The following is a 27,964-nucleotide window of genomic DNA, read 5'->3' as shown; positions in this document are numbered from 1 at the left end:
GACCCCGCCATCGACGGAATTGCGTGGATCTTAAGTCTGGTAAGGTCGCTCGCGCCACCACGATTTCACCCTGCCGGTGCAGTTCGTCCCGAATTGACTCCGGTTCTTGCTTCGTAGGTGCACCCCTCGTCGACCAGTGCAGCTCTGGAGCCCTGGGGAGCCTAGCATCGTCGGGACCGCGCGTGTCGCCTCAGCACCGCCTCCTGACCCCGCCGCGAGAACTCCTGCGATCCAGTTCGGGCCGACCCAAGGCTTCAGTAAGCACCCCTAGATCCCCTTGGTACCTTTTCGCCTGATAACTCAGCTTGTAGACCCCTTCGGGGCTTAGAACGCCGCTCGCCGGCGAGCTAGCGCCGCCCGGCGCCATGGCGAACCCCGCAAAACCCCCACCGAACCCAGCTAGCCACCCAAGTGGTTTACGCGTTCTCTGGTGAATCTCCACGTCCAAACCGCATTCCAAACCGAGCACCGTAGCCCCGGAATCGACCTTCTCCGGCGACCCCCTTCCAGCGCCGCCGCTCGCCGTGGCGTCTGCGCCGCCGCCCGCGTGCCCGAGCCCTCTGAGCCGCCCATTTAGGAACCAACGGCCGGGATTAGATCGGATCCAGATCTAATCTGGACCGTCAGATCCAAAACCGACAGCCCCGATTCGAAGATACCCCTTCGGCGGCCACTTTTTGCTAAAGAGTCCCTGATCTCTTTGCTAATCAACCCGCGGTCCAGCCTTAGTCAAAAGTATTTACGTTAAGGTCCGCTTTTTAGCAAGAACACCCCTGAGCTTCCTAGAATTTGAACCCGCAGTCCAGGCTTGAAGATTTTGCGCGTCAGCCCTTAGGATTAATGTTTATTTACGTTTTAGTCCTCGGTTTTAGCAGAAAAGCCCCTGGAACCCTATTTTTATTACAAATAAGCCCCTGAACCTTGTTTTTAGCCTAGATTACGCGTTTTAGCTCCGTTTTTAGCGTTCTTTATGTCCACGCGATCGTTGTAACGCGTAGAATAGTTCTAGAGTAGTTTGTGCGCTATTTTCATGTATTGTTGTACTGTTTCTTAGATTTTGTTAGTGTTTGCTTGTATGCTTATTATTGTGCATTGTTTTGGCCATGTGTTCGTGAGTAGACGTTGATCCGTCTGAGGAGCCCCAGTACCAGTACCCGGAGCAGCCATCTTCGGAGCAGTTTGAGCAGCAGCCAGAGCAGTACGAGGAAGGCAAGTATAACATGAACAACCTATCACTTTAAATACAATTTCATACTGCATTTTAATATTGTATTGCCTATAAGGATTTCCTAGCCACTTTATATCCTTTATATATACCTTTGGGTTGCATTTTGGTTAGTTGTGCTAGGTTGCTGCGCTATAACATATTCTGGTCCTTTTTAATTAATTTAATTAATGGTTTACTTGAACTTAATTCTGAGAGTGGCCCTCTGTGCTTCGTGCTTGAGCGGCTCACGTCTCGTTAAAATATGGTTTTGTAGAAACATGGTTTAGGGGGCCAGCACGGTGCTTAGTGCTTGGTTGGCCACTCTCCATAAGGACCGGTTCATAGAGCGACAACCTGGGACAACAGCGCTACCACAAGGCTAGAATGGGATAGACTTGGCGTAATAATTAGATCTTTTTGGTTTGGAGTAACTTACCTGCTGGGCAGGGGCGGTAAGCTTCTATGGCCCTCGTGCTGAGTGGCCTCGTCTGTGCTTGGTTTGCGTACCTGTGTCTTGACGCCCACTAGACCTGCTCCATAGTCGTTGTTCCACCCTCGCGGTTACTCCCTACCAACGAGTTTCTTTGTAAAGGCCTCGTAGTGAGTCGCTGGCCATCTCACCTAAGGAAGTGTGATGAACAACTGGCGTAGCTCACGACTTGTGGGTAAAGATGTGCAACCTCTGCAGAGTGTAAAACTGGTATACTAGCCGTGCTCACGGTTATGAGCGGCCCAGATCCTCCTTTTGATTAGTGGAGTTATCTCCTTCCGACGAGGGAGGTGCTTCTCGGGGTTACCTTGGTGGCTTGGTCTTGGTTTGGTTCTTAGTAGTTTCTTAATTAATTCTGATTAATTACTATGTAACTGGGTTAATGGTAATTCATCAACTCGTAGTAAATAGCTTTAATAAAATTTTGCCAAGATTAAAAGCTAATGCAGTTGAGTCAGCCAACCTTAGAGCCTCATAGTTTGTGTTATACTTGTTGAGTACAAGTTGTGTACTCACTCTTGCCTCTTCTCTACTTTTTCCTCTTGGCTACGCTACTGCTGCTCAGTTCCTGCCGACACGAGGGAGTTCGTCCAGCGCTACCAGGACTACGAGGACTTCTAGGTGTTCGTCTCCCAGTCGACGTCCCTGTGGCGCCCTGCTTCAGCTTCGGAGAGCTTTATTCGTATTTTTGTACTTCACTTCCGCTGTATCAGACATTTATGTCATTATTGTAATAAATAATATTCGTATTCGCTTTATTATATCTTTTTACGTGATATGTGCTATGATATACTGTTCATTCTGTTGTATATACGTGTGACCTGATCCTGGCACGTATATGATTGCTCGGTTTATGTTCTTTTATAAATCGGGTGTTACAGAGTGGTATCAGAGCCATATCGACTGTAGGACGAAGCCTAGATAGAACTGGTCGAGTTTTAGGACTTCTTCTCACCAATCCTTGACTGCTGAAACTATTTTACTATTATACCCCTTGACTTCTATGACTTTTACCCTTCTTGCCTTGATTTCTCTCTCTGAAGAATAATTTTCGTAGATTTGGCCTGAATCAGTCATCTGACCACCATGAGTTAGCTAGGTGACCTTTTTATAATAACACGATAGCACGTTCTGCGACGCGTTGTGTTAGTCGAGTCGTATGTTAAACTCGGCTAAATCGTGAAATTGTCTGCTTGTTATTATGCTTCATGCTTGATTTGGAATTTTGAATGATTGCATAGCTTAGTAGCTTGAATTTGTTTAAAGAAAATCACTCAGATGTTAAAGTTAACTAATTAATAAAATGAGTTAGATCGTTGGGGGTAAAACAGTCAACTCTATCATGTCCACTTTATCATGGCTGAGTCTTTTTCCGCAAAGAGTTATCATATCCATCTGAGTTTATTCCTGCAATATCCTTACTCGTGAAATCTTTTGTTCAAATCAGATGGTGAACACCAGGAGCACCGGTTCCGGTTCTGGCCAGCAGCAGGGTCAGAACAACCAGGGTACCGGGATCCCGATGCCTCCGCCGTTGACTCCGGAGCAGTACTTCCAGCTCCAGATGCAGATGATGGCCACCCTGAACAACACTGTTCAGGCTCTTCAGCAGGCTCACACTCAGCCTCCGCCTCCTCCACCGCCGCAGCCTCGCGACAGGCGTGCTGAGTTTCTGAGGGGTCACCCGCCGACGTTTTCTCACACGTCTGACCCCCTTCAGGCTGACGACTGGCTCCGTGCAGTGGAGCGTCAGCTGGACATCGCCCAGTGTGATGATCGGGAGCGAGTTCTGTACGCAGCAGGACAGCTGCGAGGGGCAGCTTTGGACTGGTGGGAGTCCCACCCAGTTCACGACCGCGAGTCTCTCACTTGGCTCCAGTTCAGGGAGCGTTTCCGCAGCCACAACGTCCCCGCGGGCGTTATGAAGATGAAGTAGAAGGAGTTCCTTGCACTGAAGCAGGTAATCTTAAGTATAATCATTCAGCGTTTTCTTTTGAGCTAATGCCCCTTGTTCTATCCTTATGAATCTTGAGTTAATCTTCCGATATCTATCTGTCTTTGTCAATTCAGGGGACTATGTCGGTCACGGAGTATCGTGATCGCTTTCTTCAGCTGGCTCGCTACGCCCCTGCCGATGTTGCGGATGACCGCAAGAAGCAGGAGCACTTCATGGAGGGTCTTGAGGACTACCTCCAGTACGCGCTGCTCAACCTCCGCTTCGACGACTTCAACCATCTGGTTGACAGCGCGCTCAACACTGAGCGCAAGCACCTGGAGATGGAGGACAAGAAGAGGAAGATTGTCCCCGTTGCTTCCGGCAGCAACACTCGTCCTCGCCTCCAGCAGCCTCAGCAGTACCAGCAGCCTCAGTACCGGCCTCCCCAGCAGTACCAGCAGAGGCCGCAGCAGTACCCGCCTCGACAGCAGCAGGCAGGTCAGGGCCCGAGGTTACCGGCACCCCCGGCTCGTGCTGCTCCACCAGCTCCGCCAGCACCGCAGGCTCCACGTCCGGCAGCTCCTATCGGACAGCAGGCTTCGAAACTTGCACGTGTCTGCTATCACTGCGGCCAGCCGGGGCACTATGCCAACACTTGCCCCCGGAAGGCGCAGGCGGGACAGCAGGGGCGCCCAGCTCAGCCCAGGGCGCCAGCACAGGGCAGGGTGAACCACGTGACGGCCGAGTCAGCGGCCGAGGCTCCTAACGTGGTTATTGGTACGTTCATGGTCAACTCTCACCCCGCTATAGTGCTTTTCGATACCGGTGCTACCCATTCTTTCATTTCCAAGTCATTTGCCGAGCAGCATGGTATACCGGTTTCTTGTATGAGGACAGCTATGGTAGTTACCTCACCTGGGGGTCAGATTCGTACATGTTCTATATGCTCCAGAGTTAGTATTGTCATAAAGGGGGTAGAATTCCGCACTGGCCTGATAGTTATTGACTCCTCGGGGATAGATGTGATCTTGGGCATGGAGACCCTTACCAGATGGGGAGTCCGTATTGATTGTGCTCAGCGGACAGTTCACTTATCGACATCTGATGGCCAAGAGGTGACAGTGAGTGCTTCAGAGCCTTCTGGATTTCTTCATCAGATGGAGGCTAGACCCACGGACGGTATTCGCGTTGTGTCTGAATTCCCGGATGTGTTTCCGGATGATCTGCCAGGTATGCCGCCTGAACGCGCCATTGAGTTTTGTATTGATCTCTTGCCTGGCACAGCTCCTATTGCAAAGCGGCCCTATCGTATGGCACCTATAGAGCATGAAGAGGTCAAGAAGACTATTGATGAGTTGCTAGCCAAGGGCTATATCCGTCGCAGCTTCTCTCCTTGGGCTTTTCCATTGTTGCTGGTAGATAAGAAGGATGGCTCGAAGAGGATGTGTGTCGATTATCGGGAGCTGAATGCAGTCACTATCAAGAACAAGCATCCACTGCCCCGTATTGAGGATCTCTTCGATTTGCTTCGAGGTGCTCGTATATTCTCGAAGATTGATCTTCGTTCGGGTTATTTTCAGCTGAGGATCCCTCCTGGGGATATTCCGAAGACGGCATTCACCTGCAAGTACGGGCTATATGAGTATACGGTCATGTCCTTCGGCTTGACTAATGCCCCGGCTTACTTCATGCATCTGATGAACATGGTCTTCATGGATTATTTGGATGTCTTCGTGGTGATCTTTATTGATGATATTCTGATCTTCTCCAAGACAGAAGAAGAGCATGAGGAGCATCTGAGACTCGTATTGCAGAGATTGAGAGAGCATCAGTTGTATGCCAAGTTCAGCAAGTGCGAGTTCTGGATTGACGAGGTTCCATTCCTCGGTCATGTCATCTCTCAGGGAGGCATTGCTGTTGATCCGAGTAAGGTGAAGGATGTACTCGAGTGGGAGACACCGCAGACAGTAAAGGAAGTCAGGTCTTTCTTGGGCTTAGCTGGATATTATCGGAGGTTCATTGAGAATTTCTCCAAGATCGCAAAGCCTTTGACTTCTTTGCTGGAGAAGAATGTGGCTTTCGTGTGGACTGATGAGCGTCAGAGGGCCTTTGATGAGCTGAAGAAGAGGTTGACTACGGCGCCAGTCCTGACTCTGCCAGACCAGACGAAGAGGTTCACGGTATATTGTGATGCTTCGAAGGATGGTCTTGGGTGTGTTCTGATGCAGGAGGGCAGAGTGATTGCTTATGCTTCACGGCAGTTACGTCGGCATGAGTTGAATTATCCCACTCATGATCTTGAGTTAGCCGCAGTTGTGCATGCTCTGAAGATTTGGAGGCATTACTTGTATGGGCAGCGGTGTGATATCTACACTGATCACAAGAGCCTCAAGTACATTTTCACGCAGAATGAGCTGAACATACGGCAGAGAAGATGGTTAGAGTTGGTCAAGGACTATGACCTGGAGATTCACTATCATCCGGGCAAGGCCAATGTTGTAGCAGATGCTCTGAGCAGAAGAAGTTATGTCAACATGGCCGTGGCTTTCCAGATGCCTCCAGAGTTATGCGAGGAGTTCGAGCAGTTGAGTCTGGGCTTCTTGCATCATACCTCTAGTGCAGCTTTTGAGGCAGTACCGACTCTAGAGTCAGAGATCAGGCAGCATCAGAAAGATGACGAGAAGCTGCAGGAGATTCGTGAGTTGCTCAAGAAGGGCAAGGCTCCTCATTTCAGAGAGGATGATCAGGGTACCTTGTGGTACAAGAACCGAATCTGTGTGCCAGATGTGAAGGATCTTCGGAAGTTGATTCTGAGTGAGGCCCATGATACAGCTTACTCTATTCACCCGGGCAGCACGAAGATGTATTATGATCTGAAGGAACGTTTCTGGTGGTATGGGATGAAGCGTTCAGTGGCAGAGTACGTGGCTATTTGTGACACTTGTCAGCGTGTCAAGGCTGAGCATCAGAGGCCAGCAGGTCTATTGTAGCCTTTGAAGATTCCAGAGTGGAAATGGGAGGAAATCACTATGGACTTCATTGTTGGATTGCCTCGTACTCAGAAAGGGTACAACTCCATTTGGGTAGTAGTGGATCGATTGATGAAGGTTGCTCACTTCATTCCAGTGAACACTACTTACTCCGGTGCTAGACTTGCAGAGTTGTACATATCTCGGATTGTCTGCTTGCATGGTGTGCCCAAGAAGATCATATCTGACAGAGGGTCTCAGTTCACTTCTCGGTTCTGGGAGCAGCTTCATGATTCATTGGATACGAAGCTGCGTTTCAGTACGGCTTATCACCCTCAGACAGATGGGCAGACAGAGAGAACCAACCAAGTGTTGGAGGATATGCTGAGAGCTTGTGCTATTCAGTACGGTACTAGTTGGGATAAGTGCCTGTCTTATGCTGAGTTTTCATATAACAACAGCTATCAGGCCAGTCTGAAGAAGTCACCCTTCGAGGCATTGTATGGCAGAAAGTGCAGGACTCCTCTCTATTGGGATCAGATTGGTGAAAAGCAGCTCTTTGGCCCTGAGATCATAGATGATGCAGAGCAGATGGTCCAGGCTGTGCGAGAGAATCTGAGGATTGCACAGAGAAGACAAAAGAGCTATGCTGATGGCAAACAGAGAGACCTGACTTTCAGTGTCGGTGATTATGTATATCTGAAGGTGTCTCCGATGAGAGGAATCCGCAGATTTAATGTCAAAGGGAAGTTAGCACCTCGGTATGTGGGGCCATTCAAGGTGCTAGAGCGGAAAGGCGAAGTTGCTTATCGCCTGGAGTTACCTCTCAGCCTCTCAGGAGTTCATGATGTCTTCCATATATCTCAGCTGAAGAGGTGTTTGCGAGTACCCGAGGAGCAGGCACCCCTGGATGGAGTCAATGTGCAGGAGGATCTGACTTATACTGAGCATCCGGTAAAGATTCTGGAGACATCAGAGAGGGTCACTCGGAACAAGCGCATCAAGATGTGCAGAGTTCAGTGGAGTCATCACAGTGAAGCTGAGGCTACTTGGGAGCGAGAAGATGAGTTGAAGAAGACATATCCAGATCTCTTTGCTAGCCAGCCCAGCTAAATCTCGGGGACGAGATTTCTTTAAGGGGGTAGGGTATGTAACACCCTAATTTAAATTTCAGCATTTATCAATAAATTTAATTGGTTTATTTAATTTTCTAAGGGTTTAATTTGCTTAGCTTGCATATAATCTAATCTTTGTTCCATAAGTAATTAAAATTTTGTCTAAGGTTAAAACTTTGTTGTTGCATTCATGCTGGAGCATCTCTCTTATTTGTTTGATTAGGTCTGAATTCAAATTGTTTTGAATTCAAATAGTTGTTGGTTTGAGCCAGTTTGGAAAAGAAAAATAGAATTAGAAGAGGAGAATAGAAATAGAAAAGGAAGAAACCAAACCCAGGTGGCAGCCCAACTGGCCCATGGCCCATCTCTCTTTTTCCTCTTTCCCCCTGGCCCAACAGACCACACCAGCCCAGCTTGCCCCCTTCCCTCACGCGGCCCATCAAATCGCCAGTCAGGCCCGGTCCGCCCCGCCTCCCTCGCTATGGCCCAGCCACGCGCACGGTCCGCCTCAACCTCTCCCCGTCACGCCTGGCCCCACCTGCCAGCGCCTCCCCGCGCTCGTCCCGCGCAGCGCCGCGCGCGCGTCCCCCTCAGCCGCTGCGTCCCGGGCCCGCACGCCACGCGCGTCGCCCGCCCGACCTGCCAGTCCCACCCGCCAGCGGCACCCCGCTCGGGCCGCGCTCGCCCGACCCCACCCCTTTTCCTCACTGACCGAGCGGGCCCACGCGTCAGCTCCACCCCCTTCCTCGCGCAACGGCTGCGCTCGTCACGCCGCCTTTCCCGGCGAGATCCCCCACGCCAAGCGCGCACGCCAAGGCCGCCGCCGCCCTATAAGAAGGGTCCCCAGCCTCTTCCATACCCCCTCACCCTCACCTCCGCCGCCCGTAAACCCTAGCGCGCCGCCCCCGTGCTGCTCCGCCGCGCCGCTCCTCTGCATCGCCGCGGACTCGCCGCCCTGCCACAGCACAGCCCGCCACGACCCCCGAAATAGTTCCGCCGTGTGCCCAGGACCCACCCCAAGCACACTGCCCCCGATCCCGGACCCCGCCATCGACGGAATTGCGTGGATCTTAAGTCCGGTAAGGTCGCTCGCGCCGCCACGATTTCACCCTGCCGGTGCAGTTCGTCCCGAATTGACTCCGGTTCTTGCTTCGTAGGTGCACCCCTCGTCGACCAGTGCAGCTCTGGAGCCCTGGGGAGCCTAGCATCGTCGGGACCGCGCGTGTCGCCTCAGCACCGCCTCCTGACCCCGCCGTGAGAACTCCTGCGATCCAGTTCTGGCCGACCCAAGGCTTCAGTAAGCACCCCTAGATCCCCTTGGTACCTTTTCGCCTGATAACTCAGCTTGTAGACCCCTTCGGGGCTTAGAACGCCGCTCGCCGGCGAGCTAGCGCCGCCCGGCGCCATGGCGAACCCCGCAAAACCCCCACCGAACCCAGCTAGCCACCCAAGTGGTTTACGCGTTCTCTGGTGAATCTCCACGTCCAAACCGTAGTCCAAACCGCAGTCCAAACCGAGCACCATAGCCCCGGAATCGACCTTCTTCGGCGACCCCCTTCCAGCGCCGCCGCTCGCCGTGGCGTCTGCGCCGCCGCCCGCGTGCCCGAGCCCTCTGAGCCGCCCATTTAGGAACCAACGGCCGGGATTAGATCGGATCCAGATCTAATCTGGACCGTCAGATCCAAAACCGACAGCCCCGATTCGAAGATACCCCTTCGGCGGCCACTTTTTGCTAAAGAGTCCCTGATCTCTTTGCTAATCAACCCGCGGTCCAGCCTTAGTCAAAAGTATTTACGTTAAGGTCCGCTTTTTAGCAAGAACACCCCTGAGCTTCCTAGAATTTGAACCCGCAGTCCAGGCTTGAAGATTTTGCGCGTCAGCCCTTAGAATTAATGTTTATTTATGTTTTAGTCCTCGGTTTTAGCAGAAAAGCCCCTGGAACCCTGTTTTTATTACAAATAAGCCCCTGAACCTTGTTTTTAGCCTAGATTACGCGTTTTAGCTCCGTTTTTAGCGTTCTTTATGTCCACGCGATCGTTGTAACGCGTAGAATAGTTCTAGAGTAGTTTGTGCGCTGTTTTCATGTATTGTTGTACTGTTTCTTAGATTTTGTTAGTGTTTGCTTGTATGCTTATTATTGTGCATTGTTTTGGCCATGTGTTCGTGAGTAGACGTTGATCCGTCTGAGGAGCCCCAGTACCAGTACCCGGAGCAGCCATCTTCGGAGCAGTTTGAGCAGCAGCCAGAGCAGTACGAGGAAGGCAAGTATAACATGAACAACCTATCACTTTAAATACAATTTCATACTGCATTTTAATACTGTATTGCCTATAAGGATTTCCTAGCCACTTTATATCCTTTATATATACCTTTGGGTTGCATTTTGGTTAGTTGTGCTAGGTTGCTGCGCTATAACATATTCTGGTCCTTTTTAATTAATTTAATTAATGGTTTACTTGAACTTAATTCTGAGAGTGGCCCTCTGTGCTTTGTGCTTGAGCGGCTCACGTCTCGTTAAAATATGGTTTTGTAGAAACATGGTTTAGTGGGCCAGCACGGTGCTTAGTGCTTGGTTGGCCACTCTCCATAAGGACCGGTTCATAGAGCGACAACCTGGGACAACAGCGCTACCACAAGGCTAGAATGGGATAGACTTGGCGTAATAATTAGATCTTTTTGGTTTGGAGTAACTTACCTGCTGGGCAGGGGCGGTAAGCTTCTATGGCCCTCGTGCTGAGTGGCCTCGTCTGTGCTTGGTTTGCGTACCTGTGTCTTGACGCCCACTAGACCTGCTCCATAGTCGCTGTTCCACCCTCGCGGTTACTCCCTACCAACGAGTTTCTTTGTAAAGGCCTCGTAGTGAGTCGCTGGCCATCTCACCTAAGGAAGTGTGATGAACAACTGGCGTAGCTCACGACTTGTGGGTAAAGATGTGCAACCTCTGCAGAGTGTAAAACTGGTATACTAGCCGTGCTTACGGTTATGAGCGGCCCAGATCCTCCTTTTGATTAGTGGAGTTATCTCCTTCCGACGAGGGAGGTGCTTCTCGGGGTTACCTTGGTGGCTTGGTCTTGGTTTGGTTCTTAGTAGTTTCTTAATTAATTATGATTAATTACTATGTAACTGGGTTAATGGTAATTCATCAACTCGTAGTAAATAGCTTTAATAAAATTTTGCCAAGATTAAAAGCTAATGCAGTTGAGTCAGCCAACCTTAGAGCCTCATAGTTTGTGTTATACTTGTTGAGTACAAGTTGTGTACTCACTCTTGCCTCTTCTCTACTTTTTCCTCTTGGCTACGCTACTGCTGCTCAGTTCCTGCCGACACGAGGGAGTTCGTCCAGCGCTACCAGGACTACGAGGACTTCTAGGTGTTCGTCTCCCAGTCGACGTCCCTGTGGCGCCCTGCTTCAGCTTCGGAGAGCTTTATTCGTATTTTTGTACTTCGCTTCCGCTGTATCAGACATTTATGTCATTATTGTAATAAATAATATTCGTATTCGCTTTATTATATCTTTTTACGTGATATGTGCTATGATATACTGTTCATTCTGTTGTATATACGTGTGACCTGATCCTGGCACGTATATGATTGCTCGGTTTATGTTCTTTTATAAATCGGGTGTTACAGAGTGGTATCAGAGCCATATCGACTGTAGGACGAAGCCTAGATAGAACTGGTCGAGTTTTAGGACTTCTTCTCACCAATCCTTGACTGCTGAAACTATTTTACTATTATACCCCTTGACTTCTATGACTTTTACCCTTCTTGCCTTGATTTCTCTCTCTGAAGAATAGTTTTCGTAGATTTGGCCTGAATCAGTCATCTGACCACCATGAGTTAGCTAGGTGACCTTTTTATAATAACACGATAGCACATTCTGCGACGCGTTGTGTTAGTCGAGTCGTATGTTAAACTCGGCTAAATCGTGAAATTGTCTGCTTGTTATTATGCTTCATGCTTGATTTGGAATTTTGAATGATTGCATAGCTTAGTAGCTTGAATTTGTTTAAAGAAAATCACTCAGATGTTAAAGTTAACTAATTAATAAAATGAGTTAGATCGTTGGGGGTAAAACAGTCAACTCTATCCTGTCCACTTTATCATGGCTGAGTCTTTTTCCGCAAAGAGTTATCATATCCATCTGAGTTTATTCCTGCAATATCCTTACTCGTGAAATCTTTTGTTCAAATCAGATGGTGAACACCAGGAGCACCGGTTCCGGTTCTGGCCAGCAGCAGGGTCAGAACAACCAGGGTACCGGGATCCCGATGCCTCCGCCGTTGACTCCGGAGCAGTACTTCCAGCTCCAGATGCAGATGATGGCCACCCTGAACAACACTGTTCAGGCTCTTCAGCAGGCTCACACTCAGCCTCCGCCTCCTCCACCGCCGCAGCCTCGCGACAGGCGTGCTGAGTTTCTGAGGGGTCACCCGCCGACGTTTTCTCACACGTCCGACCCCCTTCAGGCTGACGACTGGCTCCGTGCAGTGGAGCATCAGCTGGACATCGCCCAGTGTTATGATCGGGAGCGAGTTCTGTACGCAGCAGGACAGCTGCGAGGGGCAGCTTTGGACTGGTGGGAGTCCCACCTAGTTCGCGACCGCGAGTCTCTCACTTGGCTCCAGTTCAGGGAGCGTTTCCGCAGCCACAACGTCCCCGCGGGCGTTATGAAGATGAAGCAGAAGGAGTTCCTTGCACTGAAGCAGGTAATCTTAAGTATAATCATTCAGCGTTTTCTTTTGAGCTAATGCCCCTTGCACTGAAGGAAGCTCTCCGGACACACAAGCTCTCGCGAACTCTCTCACTCTCGTGGGAGGGCAATACAACACACAGTGGACGTAGGGTATTACGCTCCGGCGGCCCGAACCACTCTAAATCTTGCTGTGTTCATCGTGTTCTTGAGTGAGATCCATCTGGGACTAGCTAACCCCCGAGTATACACCCTCTGGGCTAGGGCGGGTGCCTTCCGCCACCCGGTTGTGGTTTGCAGCACCACGACATTTGGCGCGCCAGGTAGGGGTGCTTTAGCTAGTTTTAGTTCATCTCTTGCTCATCTCCGTGGCTCGGATGGTTGAGCACTCCCACCACGACGACATTTGGAGATGATGGAGGGTGTGGCGTCATCCGCACCACACGCCTCTCGCCTTCCTGCGCCAGGTGCAACCGTGCCCGTGGAGCAGCCACCGTCGGCAGCGGCGCGCGCTGCACGTCGGCAAGAGTCAGGGCGCCCATCAAGGGCCCCTTCACAAGCTGCGAGCGGCGGAGCGACAAATCCCAGCTCGCAGCATACCTCACTCATGTGAGGAAGCCCGCTCCGGCGGAAAGCCGACTCCGGTCGCACCAAGCCCGCTCTGGCGGAAAGCCGACTCCGGTCGCACCAAGCTCGCTCCGGCGGAAAGCCGACTCCGGTCGCACCAAGCCGCTCCGGCGGAAAGCCGACTCCGGTCGCACCAAGCCCGCTCCGGCGGAAAGCCGGCTCTGGTGGCTCTCTCCGGCAGAAAGCCGACTCCGGTCGTACCCCCGACTCTACATCTCTGTAAGTCCTACTCTTAGAGGCCCAGCAGGGAATAAAACCTTTTAATTTGTAACTATGTAGTACTTCCGTGTGGTCCAGTCCGGTGAGCCTCCCCCATGGAGGGGTCCGGACCTCTGCGAACCAGGTTCAGGGAAGCGTATTCACCCTCCGGGGAGGTCCGGAGCCGTGTAGCCGCTTAGCCTGATTCCGTACCCTAAGCCTGCATGCTCTACCTCCCTAGGGTGAGTACCGTAGTACCTAAGACTGGGGGCCCGGAGGTCCGGACAGCTCCGGCCTCATAAACCCTTGTTCTGGCTTACATCGCACATCTCATGTACATCTAGTTATAAAGGAAAAGTTTATTCTCAGTTCGCCTCTAAGGATGTTACATTCCAATTTCGATCTACGCATTCTGTTTGCGCTAACCCCCACGCTGCTTCTTACTCTTGTGCGGTGATTGTGGTCCGAATTGAGTTGGCTAGTTAGTGACTTAACTCGAGACCCCTCATGGAAGAGAGGGGTTCGGACCCCTGGGAACCTGCAGGTTCAGGGAAGCGCACTCATTCTCCGGGGAGGTACGGAGCCGTGTAGCCGCTTAGCCTGGTTCCGTACCCTAAGCCTGCACGCACCACCTCCTGTGAATGAGTGCCGTAGTACCTAGGACTGGGAACCTGGAGGTCCGGACTTTCTCTTAACCTAAAGGCCGGCCCCTTGAGCTCCGTTCACTGAACCTAGCTGTCTATCTCAAAGGATTACAGCCAACAGGATTTGGGACCCGTGGGCACGCTACTAAGCATCTACCTTGAGTCATGTGCAGGTCCAAACGTGATGATGCAGCGGGTGACCCAAAGGATGGACGACGCGGGGCAAGACCCTTGCGGAGCGCACCGCTGGGCGCCAGAAGCAGCCAAGTTGCTCACAGTAGTGGCCCCACCTGCGGGTTCGTCGCCTCTCCCGAGGCGGGCCCGGGGGCCTCTGTCGATACCCTGCAACTGGGGTACCCACTCCTACTGTGCCAAGACTCGCGTAGTTATCCGTAACTACGCCCTAAGGAGCTGAGCAGCCGGACCCCTGGGGTCCGACTCCATCTCACCGGACCAACGGTCCCGGACCCGCTTCCCGCTCGGGGACGGGTCCGGTGTCACCACGTGTCCTAGAGGTGGAAATGCTCAGTACCTGTGGCCGCGGACCCGGACCCCCGCAGGTGGGTCCGGGACCTCCACGTGCCATCTGGACCCCCGCACATGGGTCCGGGACCTCCACGTGCCATCCGGACTCCCGCAGATGGGTCCGGGACCTCCACGTGTCTATCCGGACCCCCGTGAGCTCTCGGCTCAGCTAGCTGCTCGGGAGGGGTCCGGAGCCGCCACGTGTCACGCAGACGCAGACGCGGGCGCGGACACAAGCCTTCCGCTGGAAGCTCCCTCACCCACCCGCGTTAAGTGCGAGTGGTTGAGGCGTGCTCTGCTGCCGCTGGGCACGGGGCAGCTTTTGTCAGTCCACACTGTGGATCGCCAGTTGCCGAGGCGGCTCGACAGTTACCAAGGCAAGCATTAAAGACTCAGCGCCGCGCGCATGGGCGACGAATCATGATGACCAGCTACTGACTGGAGCAACAGTGCACGTTGCTACAGTGGACTGAGTCAGTAGTTCGGCGCTTCATCATGACCTCGACGCGCAGCTGCAGAGGCTAGACTCTACTCCGACAGGACAGCTCAAGACCATCCCTGGTCAGAAGCTACGCACGAAAGCCGACGACAAGATCTCCGGATCTGAGGCATTGAAGGCCAAAGTATAGTTTATAATACATCGCCGGGTCCACATGTCGGGGCCCCGCTCAGTGTACGTGCTCCCCTTGGACATATAAAAGGGAGAGCACGCCCGCTAGAACAGAGGGAGGGAAGCTCTTCGGACACACAAGCTCTCGCGAACTCTCTCACTCTCGTGGGAGGGCAATACAACACACAGTGGACGTAGGGTATTACGCTCCGGCGGCCCGAACCACTCTAAATCTTGCTGTGTTCATCGTGTTCTTGAGTGAGATCCATCTGGGACTAGCTAACCCCCGAGTATACACCCTCTGGGCTAGGGCGGGTGCCTTCCGCCACCCGGCTGTGGTTTGCAGCACCACGACAGGTACCATGATTAGGGGCACCCTAATCAGGGGACTAAATCATCCTAAAAATGCAAAACATGGCCCACAAAGGCCTACAACCTCTTTCCAAATCCGGAGGAAAGGAAAGGACTCAAAGAAGCCCAATCCACGGCCCGTGTGCCCAGTGCGGCCCCTCCGAGCCCCCTCGAACCCACGGGGCAATCTCCGCCTCGCTCGAGGGCCACCAGCCGAGACCCTCGACAAGCGCCACACGTTCCCGCTTCGCTCGAGGGTAGTGAGCCTACCCTCGACAGAGCGTACTGACTCCGCCTCGCTCAAGGGTTGGGAGCCTACCCTCGGGGGAGCGGATCATCTCCGCCTCGCTCGAGGCCACCCCTCGACGGAAAAGACAAACGTCCCTTCCGCTCACCCGCCCGCCGTACGAAGACATTAAATTCCAACCACTCCTTTGCAGCATTCGAGTCAGACGGCGTCAGGCCTCCACTCCGCATAGTGGTTGTGACCGAAGTCGCGTCCGCCAACTCTGTTCATTGCTCCGCCATTCCGGACGCTGTGGCGACACTGTGGGAACCTGCGATGCAGTGCAAGACGTGCTCAGTACTACTCCAGCCACTGTGCTGCCAACTCCCCATACCTCCTTCATACTTTCCCCTCCAAGGAACCTTTGAACGGCATGGGCACGACCCTCGGAAGTGGCTCCGACCTTGACCAGGATAAGACCCTGGCCTGCAGGACCCTCGGAACATCGCCACGCCACGCCTGAAGGACGGTACCCCCTACAGCAACTACCATGCCGCCCGCTGGAGCTACAAGGGCGCCGACGCGATCACCGCAAGGCTAAGGATGACTCCTAGGATAACTGCCACGCTAGGCGCCATACCCCACAGTGTACTTTCTACAGTGCTCGAGCACTGCACCCCCGCGATTAGGGGAAAAGACGACGACTTCTCCTCCCCCCTGTACATGTACCCCGCCCCTCCTTGTGTCTATAAAAGGGGGAGGCGGTCACTGTCCTCTCGGGGGGATCTGGCAGAACACAACACTCAGCACTACTCACAGAGCACATACGCTCTTCTGAGCCCCGATACTGGCACTCGCCTCAATCAACTCCTCCTCTAGCAGAGACCTGGGAACTTTCCTCCCTTTCTCGCCTCGCTTGTACCCCCTACTACAGGCACCCGGTGCAAGACAATACAGTGCTCTCGCACACCCCTTTGCTGGACGTACGGCCCCACGGCCGGAACCAGGATAAACCCGTGCGTGACTGTGTTGCCTCCTGCATCAACCATCTGGGACGAGGAACACGCAGAATTATCACTAGTTGGGTCCGGACCACCGGGTCAGGACACCGACAGAACCCCTACCCAACGTCCTCGGGAATAAATTCTGGATCTTTCTCTATAAAAATTAAGCAAGAGTGAGTACAAATGTACTCAGCAAGTTCAACCACACCCACGGAGGGGGGTATAAACAGAATATATGCACAGGGTAAATCAAGGATAAGGTTAAGGTTTAATTTACGGAAAGCTAATTTTCATGCATGGGTTTATTTTGAAATAGGGTTTTTCTTAAAACAAATCTTTAGTAATTGAGTGGAGTTGATCCTGCACAAAGGATCCAAGTTTTAAATTGCTACCGGACTCGTCATCCGCCGTAGCACACGGCACAGCTGCCGGTCACTTTTCCAAAATAACTCACGCCAACCCTTCCATTCCCATTAGCGCTCGATCACGGGCCTCGTCATTTCATGCTCCAAAATAGGCCAAAAACCTGCAAAAACGAAGTTCCTCCAAAATATATGTGCATATGTGAAAATGACCAATAATTAGGCTGGGGTTAGGACGGTTAGTGATTTTGATATTGAATTCATGCCATTATCAAGGATAAACAAGGGATAAAATAGGTACTTAAGGAGCGCCAACACATGGGCCGGGCTATCTTCGAAAATCCTTCAATGAATCTTCGATAATACACAGCTAATCCAAGAAAGTTTCTAATTTCACTAACATTGGTTGGCTGCTGCCAATTGGAAACTACCTCAACTTTCTCGGGGTCAACTGCTACTCCTTCTATGGTCAAAATATGACCAAGGAAAGCTACTTTCTCAAGCCAGAATTCATACGTGCTGAATTTGGCATATAGCTTATGTGCTCTTAACTTTTCCAGAACCACTCTAAGGTGTTGTTCATGCTCTTGAGCACTTTTGGAGTAGATGAGTATGTCGTCAATAAAGACTACGACAAACTTATCTAACTCATCCATAAACACCTTGTTCATGAGGTTTATAAAATAAGCAGGTGCATTGGTGAGTCCAAAAGACATCACCATAAACTCAAACTGCCCATAACGGGTGACAAAGACCGTCTTCGGGATGTCACTTTCCTTAATCTTGAGTTGATGATATCCCGATCTTAGATCAATCTTGGAGAAATACTTGGCTCCTTTCAGTTCATCAAAGAGATCATTAATCTTGGGCAGAGGATACTTATTCTTGATGGTGACTTCATTCAGTGCACTATAATCTACACACATCCTCATACTCCCGTCCTTCTCCTTGACAAATAGGACTGGAGCTCCCCATGGGGATGAACTAGGTCTGATAAAACCACTTTGTTGTAACTCTTCTTGTTGTTTCTTCAGCTCTGCTAGTTTTGAGGCTGCCATCCTATAGGGTCTCTTCGCTATGGGAGAGGTCCCTGGGACAAGGTCAATGGAGAACTCTATGTCCCGGTCTGGTGGCATTCCAGGGAGTTCGTCGGGGAAAACATCAGGGTATTCATTCACAACTGGAACTCCTTCTAAGGATTTCACATCCATATTAAAAAATATTGGGTCTGGTCCACTTCCTCGAGTATGGCAAGTCACTTGCATCCCATCTGAGTTGGTTAGGTGTACTACCTTGTCAGCGCAACCTATGAGGCCATTGTGTAGGCTTAACCAGTCCATTCTAAGAATCACATCTATTCCTTTAGACTTAAGTACTACTAGATCTGCTAGAAATTCTACCCCACTTAAATTAATCCTTACCCGGGAACAACACAGTTGACACTTGATGTCACCTCCAGGCGTTTAGGTTAATAGGGGTGTTTTTAGTAGTATCGTAGGTATTTAATGCTTATCCACAAAGCTTGACGATATGAATGAGTGTGATGCTCCAGAATCAAATAATATTGTTGCCAGAGTTGAGCTGACTAGGAACTCACCAAGTACCAACCCTTGTGCACCCTGAGCCTCCTGCGCGTTGATGTGGTTGACGCGGGCTCATCCATAAGGCTGCTGGCTGTTGTTGTTGCTGCCGACGGGGACACGGTTGGCTCCGGACACCGGTGGCCTAGGCCCATTCGCCGAGTTGGAGAAGGCCGATACAGCATGCTTGTTTCTGGCATATGGGCAGTTGGCAATGTAATGCCCTGTCTCACGGCAGTTGAAACAGGCCCTAGCATTGTTGTTGGTGGTGGTGACTTGGCTGGTATTGCTCTGCGGGGCTTTCATGGTGGTCTGGCTCCGGAACTGTGTGTTAGGAGCCTAGGAGCCTGTCACCTGAGACTGGGTCCTATATTGTATTGGGGCCTGAGATCTTGGTGCAGTATAGCTGGAGCTTCTTGGTTTCTTGAAGCGGTCCTGCTGGCGGGCCTTACTTTCCAGGAACTTACACTTGTTTTACTTCCTTTCTTCAGCCTTGGCCCTTTCTGTGAGAATGGCTATGTTCATCAGAGTATTGAAGTCCGGGTAGATCTGAGGGGTAAGCAAGGTTCGGAGTTCTGGGCTCAATCCCTTCTTGAACATGTCCTGTTTCTTTTCATCCTTATCCACTTCCTCTGGTGCATAGAGGGCAAACTCCATGAACTAGTAGGTGTACTCTTCCACAGCATTGCTCCCTTGCTGTAGTTCATGGAACTCATCCGCCTTGCGCTTCATGGTGGCTGTGGGGATATGGTAGCGGCGGAACTCCTTCATAAATTCATTCCAAGTGATGGTGGAGGCATCTTCGGCAGCGGCACAATAATTCTCCTATCAAGCTAAGACAGTTCTGGTGAGTTGGTGAGCTGCCAGAAGAACTTTGTCTCGGTCTTGGCATTCGAACGACTCGAGCTTCCTCTGGATCACACGCAGCCAGTCATCTGCCTCCAAGGGGTTGCTGGATCCGGAAAAAGTGGGTGGCTTGGTTCTCAGGAAAGCTGTCAGCTTGTCATTCATGGTATGCTCTCGTGGCCGCTTATTGATGAGGGCATTGACCAGGGCTTCCAGTATAAGGGTCTGATTGCTTATCGCTTGTGCCAGGTCCCCGAAAGGTGGAGGTGGTGGCAGTGGCGCTTCTTCTTGGTTTCCTCCTCCTTGCTGGTTTACCTCCTGCTCTCTCTGAACGGGGTTCTGTCCGTGCTCATTTTGCGGTCCTCCTGTGCCAGGGGCTGCAGAGGTCCGACTGTGGGAGGCTCTTGAATCACGTCGGGAAGACATCTGTAGATTGGGTAGAGTCTTTGTAAGGTTGGATTTAGGACTAAGTGATGTTTAAGTTATTTAGTTCGTATTTTTGAAATGGCAGAATCCACCTCTTGCCAAAAGCACATCGACTAACAACAAACACACAGACTAGCAAGCAACAAGCACAAACAACTTCATTACTACAAGAGGGGGTACAACACTGGGGCAAGGACAAAACGCGTACTACACGTCCGGGTACAAAGACCACAATTAAGGGTACAACTTAAGCCAAAGGGGCTGGGAGGGTTTTTTCTAGGGTGGCTTCGGGACATGCTACTCACGGGGCGAGTATTCTTCTGGGACGGAGTGTGCCTCCAGGGGAATTAGCAGTCCTTGCTCGCTATTCTTTAGGTTTCTGTTTCCAGGGGTTACTCAACAGCTTTTCCTTCAACGGCGTTAGTAGGCCCTTCAGGGTTCTCAGGTGGGGCCTGTGGAGTCCCCAAAAGTGGTCCCCATCATATGATGGGCGTCCCAAGTAGGACATGGGTTTCCCCAATTACCAGGACTGGCATTCCAGTACTAGTCCATTCTTGCATACGCCGGTCCCGGGCTTGCTTGAGGCTCTCCTGGGCAACCGCTTCACTACTGACCGCAGCTGTGGCCCTTGCCTCAACTTGAGCCACCCGGATCTAATGCATTCTTACCGCGAGCTCTGCTTGCTCGGCCCGATAGGTCTGCTCCCTCAGGATGCTGGCTTGCTCATCAAAAAGCTGATCCAAGGAGGCTAGGTAAGTAGCCACTTGGTACAGGGGGTCCTCTTCATGGCGGCGCCGTTCCAGACTTCTCATGCGGGCCTTCAAAACTGGGGTTCTGATGGCCGGGGGAAAGAACCTCATTGGTGTGGGGGCGAGGTGTCCCTCAAAAATTCGACACAGATAACGGAGCACCTTCCTGACGACCAAGGGATAGGTGTCTTGGTACCTAAACCCCGTGGCAGTCACTCGCAATGGCTGGATGTCGGGGTAGCGGTCACTTTTGGCGATGACCAGGATCACCCTGCAGTGGAGGGTACCATGGTGCTTGTACTCCCTGCTGTAGTACCTTGGGCGTTCCGGAACACCAAGACTCTCCAGGGCATTGATCAAAAGACTGGGGAAGCCAAGTGCAGCTTGGCAAATGCCCTGGGTCCATCCTTTCTCAGCCATCTGAAAATAAAAATAGGGTGAACAAGCTTTGTACAGATACTTGGGTACAAAGGGAATATATGGTCCTTATTAATACAATAGGGTGGGGTACATTTTCCATGGATACACGATTATTAGGATAGCGGTTCTAGCTTAGATGTACTACTCTTCTATCATGGGGACTCTTCCTCGATCTGGATAGGGCACTTCTTTAGTAGAAGACACTGCTCCAACACCTCATCTTCGGTCTGAGTACCCTTATCCCAATGGGTTTCTTCGGGTTCTTCTTCTAACAACCCAGTTTCTGTCATGAGCGCCTCATAGTTTTGCCATTGGGTTTGGAGAGCGGCTTGGGAGTTCTCGGCTCGTATGACTCTTCTCCATTGTAACTCCATCTCTTGGATTGCCTTTTCTGCCCTGCGGCTTTGGTGTTTCAGTTGTGCCGCCTGTTCGTGGTAGAGTTGGTCCAAGCCGGTGAGGTAGATGGATAGGTGGGAGATCGTATCTTCTAGTTCTTCTTCTTCCCTTCCAAGTCCTCTCATTCGGGTAATCCATGAGTGTCCTCTTCCTTCAGTATGCGGAAAAAAATCACATAGGATTCCGCTGAAGATGATGTTTGTAAACCACACGCAGATGTCGCAGGGCTTTTTGGGCGGCCTTTCGGTAGGTGTCTGGGAAGCAAAAGCCAGTGGTGGAGATGAACCAGGGTTCCACGTCAGGATAGCGGGTGCTCTTTCCTACGAAGATCATCATGTCGCACCGAAGGGTGCCCATGGAGTCGTACTCCCGGTAGGTGTACTCTGGTGGGTCCACAACTCCGACGTGTTCCAGGCTGAGTAGCAATAACTTAGGGAGGCCAGGCTCTGTGGGACAGATTCCGCCACTCCATCCGTCGTCAGCCATCTGGAACAGGGCAAGCGTCAACGGTGAGTGTGTGTGTGTGTGTGTGTGTGTGTGTGTGTGGGAAAAAGGGTTAAACAAGGAAAGTCCTAATGTGAAAGGCTTGAAAAAAAGTCTCGATCCTAGGGGTCATGTCCTACGGCCAACCTACGGCTCTGATACCACCTGAAGCCTCCCCTCATAAGAGGTGACTCAAATGTGATACAAATATCAGTCCCAGGAGGCTGATAACACATTTATTACATCAGATGGTACATCACCGTACAACTCTACGCGGTAATGGGCAATGAAGCGCCACTATCGCGAGGACAACAACTAAAACCCAAACAAGGACGTAAACCACGACGAGGTCATCAAAGTCTTGTGCCATATGAAGCTTCCTGCAGGTGACCCTAGCCACAGGCAAGGTCGGGTGCAGAACGGAACCCCTACTCAATGTCCTCGGAAATAAATTCTAGATCTTCCTCTGTAAAAATTAAGCAAGGGTGAGTACAAACATACTCAGCAAGTTCAATCTCATCCTTTGATGCATATTTTGTCCCAGTTTTATAAGCACAACCTATTGGCCTATTTTCAAAACTGCATATTGTTTTGCTGCTAAAACCTGGTTGGATAGCCACTCCTTGATTGCTTTGACCATTCCTTGATAACCTAGGTTTGTCTCTGAATATGATTTACTCTGTTTGGATGATAAATCCTGCTAGAACGCTTAGGGCCCGATTACTCATTGCACTTCAAATATTATTACAAAATATTTTCAAAACAAAGAAAAGCATGAGTATCAAAATGGGAAGAATGGGATTTTTGGAAAAATAAACGAAAGACATGTTTATATGAGATGGATAGTGATTCCTGTGTGGGATGCCAAATGGTGTGCTCGTACCTGTGTGGTTGAGCAAGGTTGGAAGATATCCATCTTGTCACAATTAAGGACCGAGTTGATGTGTCATCTTGCCTAACTCAATTATCGTGCAAACCACTCGACCGTTGTATGTGGCAACGGCTTAGCATAAACCCCACTAGTTAGTCTAATAGCCATCCGGAGAGCTGAGAGCAACGGGTGATCAAGGAGAAGGGATAAGATCGTGGTGACTTATGCCCCGGTTAAACCTCGGTAATAGGTCAATGACCCCTTGGTGGATTCCGTGTTGGCTAGTCAGGTCTAGCTAAGGTGAGTAATGGCTTTGTTGGGATCTGCACCGATAGTAGGTGATCGTGCTGTGGTACCCCACTTGTGGTTAAAGCTGCACACCTCTGCAGAGTTAAAACCTATTGGAATAGTCGTGCCCACGGTACTGGGCGAGTTACGGTTTGGTCACACAACTAGTACTTCTTCTGGGAGTGGATGGGCTAGCGTGAGTTGTTTTGGAAAAATGTCTGGCAGCTGTGCCGTGTGTTACGGCGGATGAGGAGTCCGGTAGCAATTTAAAACTTGGATCCTTTATGCAGGATCAACCCCACTCAGTTACTAAAGATTTGTTTTAAGAAAAACCCTGTTTCAAAATAAACCCATGCATGAAAATTAGCTTTCTGCAAATTAAACTTTAACCTTATTCTTGATCATATATCATGTTTATACCCCCTCTGTGGGTGTGCTTGAACTTGCTGAGTATGTTTGTACTAACCCTTACTTAATTTTTACAGAGAAAGACCTAGAGTTTATTCCCGAGAACGTTGAGTAGGGGTTCCGTTCTGCACCCAACATTGCCTGTGGCTAGAGTCACCCGCAGGAAACTTCGTATGGCGCAAGACTCTGATGATCTCGTCGTGGTTCACGTCCTTGTTTGGATTTTAGTTGTTGTCCTCGCGATAGTGGCGCTTCATTGCCCATTACCGTGTAGAGTTGTACAGTGATGTACCATCTGATGTAATAAATGTGTTATCAGCCTTCTGGGACTGATATTTATATCACATTTGAGTCACCTCTTATGAGGGGACGCTTCACAGAGCAAAGCCAAAGCTAAAGCAAAGATACATCACCTTAAACTCATGCTTAAGGAAAAAAAAGGTAAATGGAATTGGAGGATTTCGCAAAAAAAGAAAAGAAATTGGAGAAGACTTGGGGAAGTTTGGATCTAAAGTTCTAATGCTCTAAAATGTTAAATTAGCGCTAGTCTTTCCAAACAGGAGTGTTAATAAAGTAAGCTAAACTTTAGTTAGGACTTAGAAATTCTTGTGAAGATATAATATTAATAAGTGTTAAAGTTTAACATTCATTTTTAATCCACCTAAATACCTTTAGCCATCCAAATGTGACGAGAAAGAAAGGTTTCGCTAATGAGCTGCGTTTTTATTTTCAACAAAAAGCAATACCCTGTTCATTTGACTGTAGCTCGTAGATGGTACTGATTTGTTATGAGAGAAAAGTACTGCTGGTTGGCTGGTGGTTGAGCTGATTTGGTAGGAGAGAAAAACACTGCTAGCTAGTTTGCTGACAAGCCAAACAAATATAGTGAATAGAAGTGAGCTGCAGCCTCCGGTTCGGGTGTGTGAAATTGCGAATCTTGACGCCTCGGTGACGCACTACCGAGCAGGGTTAACCAAACCGGTTGGAACCGGTCCGGTTTGACCGGTTACCGGTCAAACCGGTTCGGGCCGGTTACGGTTTGGCCCGGTATCAAACCGGCCCAAATTCAAAATTCAAATTTGAATTCAAAAAAATGAAAAATTCCAAAAAAATCTAAAAATACTTCAAGGTGCGACGAATATAATGGTGTCAAATTTTCTCAAAAATTCGTTCATTTAATATACTTTTCGGGCATTTGAAGTTAAACCAAAAAAGAAATGGAAAAAATGGGACAGCCCATTAAGACCCACTTGCTAAACCGTCCAAATCGGCCGGTAAATCGGTCAAACCGGTGTTATACTGGTCCAAACCGGTAGCACTAGAAATTTTGAATTCAAATTTGAATCCAACTGGTTTCGATCTGTTTCCAGTAAAACCGATCCGGTATAGCAGAACCGGAGCCCGCCGTAATCGCTTGCGTCTCCGCCTGTCGCCCTCTCCGGTAGTCCGGTCCCGGGCGAGTAGAAAAAAAGAACTGGAACACCGAAAAGGAAGCATCTAGACGTGCGGGGTAGTTGACCAACGGGGCTGCCGCTGCCGCGGCTGCACCGCCACCAACTGGCAACCCACCCGCTCCCACTCCACTCAACAGCCACACCCGCGGCGGCCGCTGCGCCCTCCCAGCCGGTCGCGCGCCTATTAAACGGGGGCCAGGCCCAGAGCGCCACTTTGGGCAGAGAGAGAGAGAGAATCACAGCCAAGGAAGAAGAACCGAGGGGAGGGTCGGAGGGGAAAGGTTCGGTCTCGGAAGGGAGAGAGATCATGGCTCCGATGAAGCTGTACGGCCCGAAGCTGTCGTGGAACGTGACGAGGAGCGCGCTGGTGCTGGAGGAGGCCGGCGCAGAGTACGAGATCGTGCCCATCAACTTCGCCACCGGCGAGCACAAGAGCCCCGAGCACCTCGCCCGCAACGTACGTACCACCCCCCCTCTTTTTTTCCCGCCTGGCAAATACAAGGGCAGTCCTCTGTTCGCGTGCTGATGGCGCTACGGTCGTTATCGTCGATGGGTGATCTGAGAGAAATTTTCCCTCTCGCGCCTAGCCTCTCGTAGTCTCGTCGGGGTTTTAGGATTCAAGGCTAGGGTTTGGGTGGTGGAGTAGGGGATTCAAGATTTAGGAGATCTACCTGATTCCGAAGTTGGAGGACCATAGTATGTGTACTAGGCTACCCATTCCCGCCGCGGTGCGATTTACCGAATTCTTCGGTCTTCAATTCCAGCACCTACCACCGACGCCACTCACCTCTCACCATGGGGTGTAAGTATGTGCGCAGATGTAACTTTTACACTCTTGACCATAGCCAAGATTTGGGCCGTACGAAGTAGATTGAAATTCCTTGCACTCGATTAGGACTAATAAGAATGTCAAAATTATTCGCTGCTCGTCTAGTTCGCCCCTCCTTATCCTGGTCCAATTGTTCTTCGCTTGGTTTTGACTTACGTGCTGGATTGTTGTTCATATGATTTGATCAAGTGCTAGCAAGGGAGGGAGAGGACAATGGGAATTTCAGATCTGAGGGGCTTAGAGCTGAGAAATTGATGACTATTTTGGATAGGTCAACGAACTGGTAACTGGTTTGACACGCAGGATGACTAAAATCCTGCAATTCTGAAATTTTGTTGGGTGCACAATTGTGCATTCTCTTTAAACCGTTTCAAGAAGTAAACTAGTACATGCCAACAACTCCTTTTGTGTACTTCTCAACAATTATACTTCTGACATAAAACTAAAATCTTTTGAATATATGTATGTTTTGAGCTTGTTGATGCATGTATGACCTATCTGAAATTTAACATGATGTACACAATCATAAGCTAATTGGAAATTTTAACTGGCGAGGATGTAATGTATTAGAACATCTGATTTTTGGAACTCTGTCCTGACTCTTAACACAATTATATGTTCCTATGCAGCCATTTGGTCAGGTTCCAGCTTTGCAAGATGGTGACTTGTACGTCTGGGGTATGATTCTATCTCTTGGCGATCCTTTTGAGTTGTTTCTAGTATGTTCCTGTCGCCGCTATTTCATTTATTGTTGGTAATTTTACCCGTTTCATAACATATGGCGAGATTAGCAACAAAAGCTGTTCAGCCATGTGGACATCAGCTGAGGCGCCGCTATCTCAGCTTTTCCTAGAATCACATCAGCTGTTCAGAGTCCTGCACTAAAGGAAATCAACAACTCTCTCACATTTGTAATACGGCATGATGAAAAAAATTCTGCCTGATTGCAAAATGTCATGGTGCGGTAGGAACTACTTAGGTAGTTTGCTTATCTTGTGCTTCATTTTTTTCACACCAGTCCAATGATGATGTTTTTACATTTATATGTTCCCTATAAAAATTAAATTGAAAGGGACCAACACCTTTAAGTGACTTGTTCTGGTTCACCTTGTCCAATGAACGAAGTGATATAATTTTCTTTCTACTCATCACTTTCTGAGAGGGTTTATACTGTCGGATGCTCCTGTAGAATCCTTTTGTATCTGCCAATGATGTTTATTTTTTTTTCTAATTTTGCTATTATTTTCTCCTCTATTAGAATCGCGTGCAATTTGCAAGTATGCAGCCCGTAAACACAAGCCGGAGCTGTTGAAGGAAGGCAATCTTGAGGAGTCAGCAATGGTGGATGTCTGGATGGAGGTGGAGGCCAACCAGTACACCTCTGTGCTGGAGCCCATCCTCTTACAGTGCCTCGTCAGACCTATGTTTGGGGGATCCACTGACCAGAAGGTTGTTGAGGAGAATCTTGAGAAGCTGAAGAAGGTGCTGGAGGTGTACGAGGCGCGCCTGACCAAGTACAAGTACCTGGCTGGAGACTTCCTCAGCCTTGCTGACCTTAACCATGTCTCTGCCACCCTGTGCTTGTTTGCAACGCCCCATGCCTCGGTGCTTGATGGGTACCCCCATGTGAAGGCCTGGTGGTCTAGCCTGATGGAGAGGCCATCTGTTCAGAAGGTTGCAGCTCTGATGACGCCATATGCTTGAAGTGGTTGCTTCGGTGGTTTGCTTGTTCAGGTTCTGTGCTGTTATGATGTGCCATCTATGTGTAAATTGTTCCTGCTTTGTGCTAGGATGCTTGTGATCCGCTGTTGGATTGTACTGAAATGAGCATTCGTCTGCTCTTCTCAGGGGAACGTTATGATAATAAACTCTGCCTGGAGCTAGAGGATTTCTCATTTGTGTCTTCAGTGATGGTCACTGGTCAGGTTTGCAGTTTGCTGCAATCATGTCAAATCCGTTGTTGTGCATGGTCCATTTGGTACCAGCTCCGGATGCTTAGCGGGAACATATCAGATGCAAACCAATCTTTCCGTGCAAATCATGCAAACTCTAATTTGGGCTACTGGATCAACAGCTAGCTTGGCCGTCCTCCGTCCCTCTCGGCGACAGTCCTCCCTCCCTCCTCGCCAAGCCTGAGCCCCCTCCTCCCTCTCCTCGGCCGGCTGCGGCGGCTCCCCTTCGAGTGCCGGCCGCTGCGGGGCGGACCGGCGGCCGTGGCGCGCGGTATGACGCGCGCGGCACGGGCGAGCGGCGGCGT

General features: G+C 50.3%; 1 protein-coding gene across 1 annotated transcript; it reads left to right on the top strand.

The window, feature by feature from the left end:
- Positions 1-24,924: 24,924 nt before the first annotated feature.
- Positions 24,925-27,602, top strand: LOC120672958 (glutathione S-transferase 1-like). The gene is made up of 3 exons (XM_039953602.1): positions 24,925-25,335; positions 26,337-26,385; positions 26,966-27,602. The coding sequence occupies exons 1-3, from the start codon at positions 25,186-25,188 to the stop codon at positions 27,409-27,411; spliced, it is 645 nt and encodes a 214-aa protein (XP_039809536.1). The 5' UTR covers positions 24,925-25,185; the 3' UTR covers positions 27,412-27,602.
- The last annotated feature ends 362 nt before the right edge of the window (positions 27,603-27,964 follow it).

This window comes from Panicum virgatum, chromosome 5N (assembly GCF_016808335.1).
Source record: "Panicum virgatum strain AP13 chromosome 5N, P.virgatum_v5, whole genome shotgun sequence".
Classification (NCBI taxonomy): domain Eukaryota; kingdom Viridiplantae; phylum Streptophyta; class Magnoliopsida; order Poales; family Poaceae; genus Panicum; species Panicum virgatum.
Note: the sequence above shows the minus strand (reverse complement) of the source record. Positions and strands in the feature narration are given on the sequence as shown.

Bases quoted from the DNA above. Each gene is read 5' to 3' on its own strand.
- LOC120672958 (XM_039953602.1), top strand. From the start codon at position 25,186: ATGGCTCCGATGAAGCTGTACGGCCCGAAGCTGTCGTGGAACGTGACG. The intron at 25,336-26,336 runs GTACGTACCACC...GTTCCTATGCAG, and splicing joins CCGAGCACCTCGCCCGCAAC to CCATTTGGTCAGGTTCCAGC. The intron at 26,386-26,965 runs GTATGATTCTAT...CTCCTCTATTAG, and splicing joins TGGTGACTTGTACGTCTGGG to AATCGCGTGCAATTTGCAAG.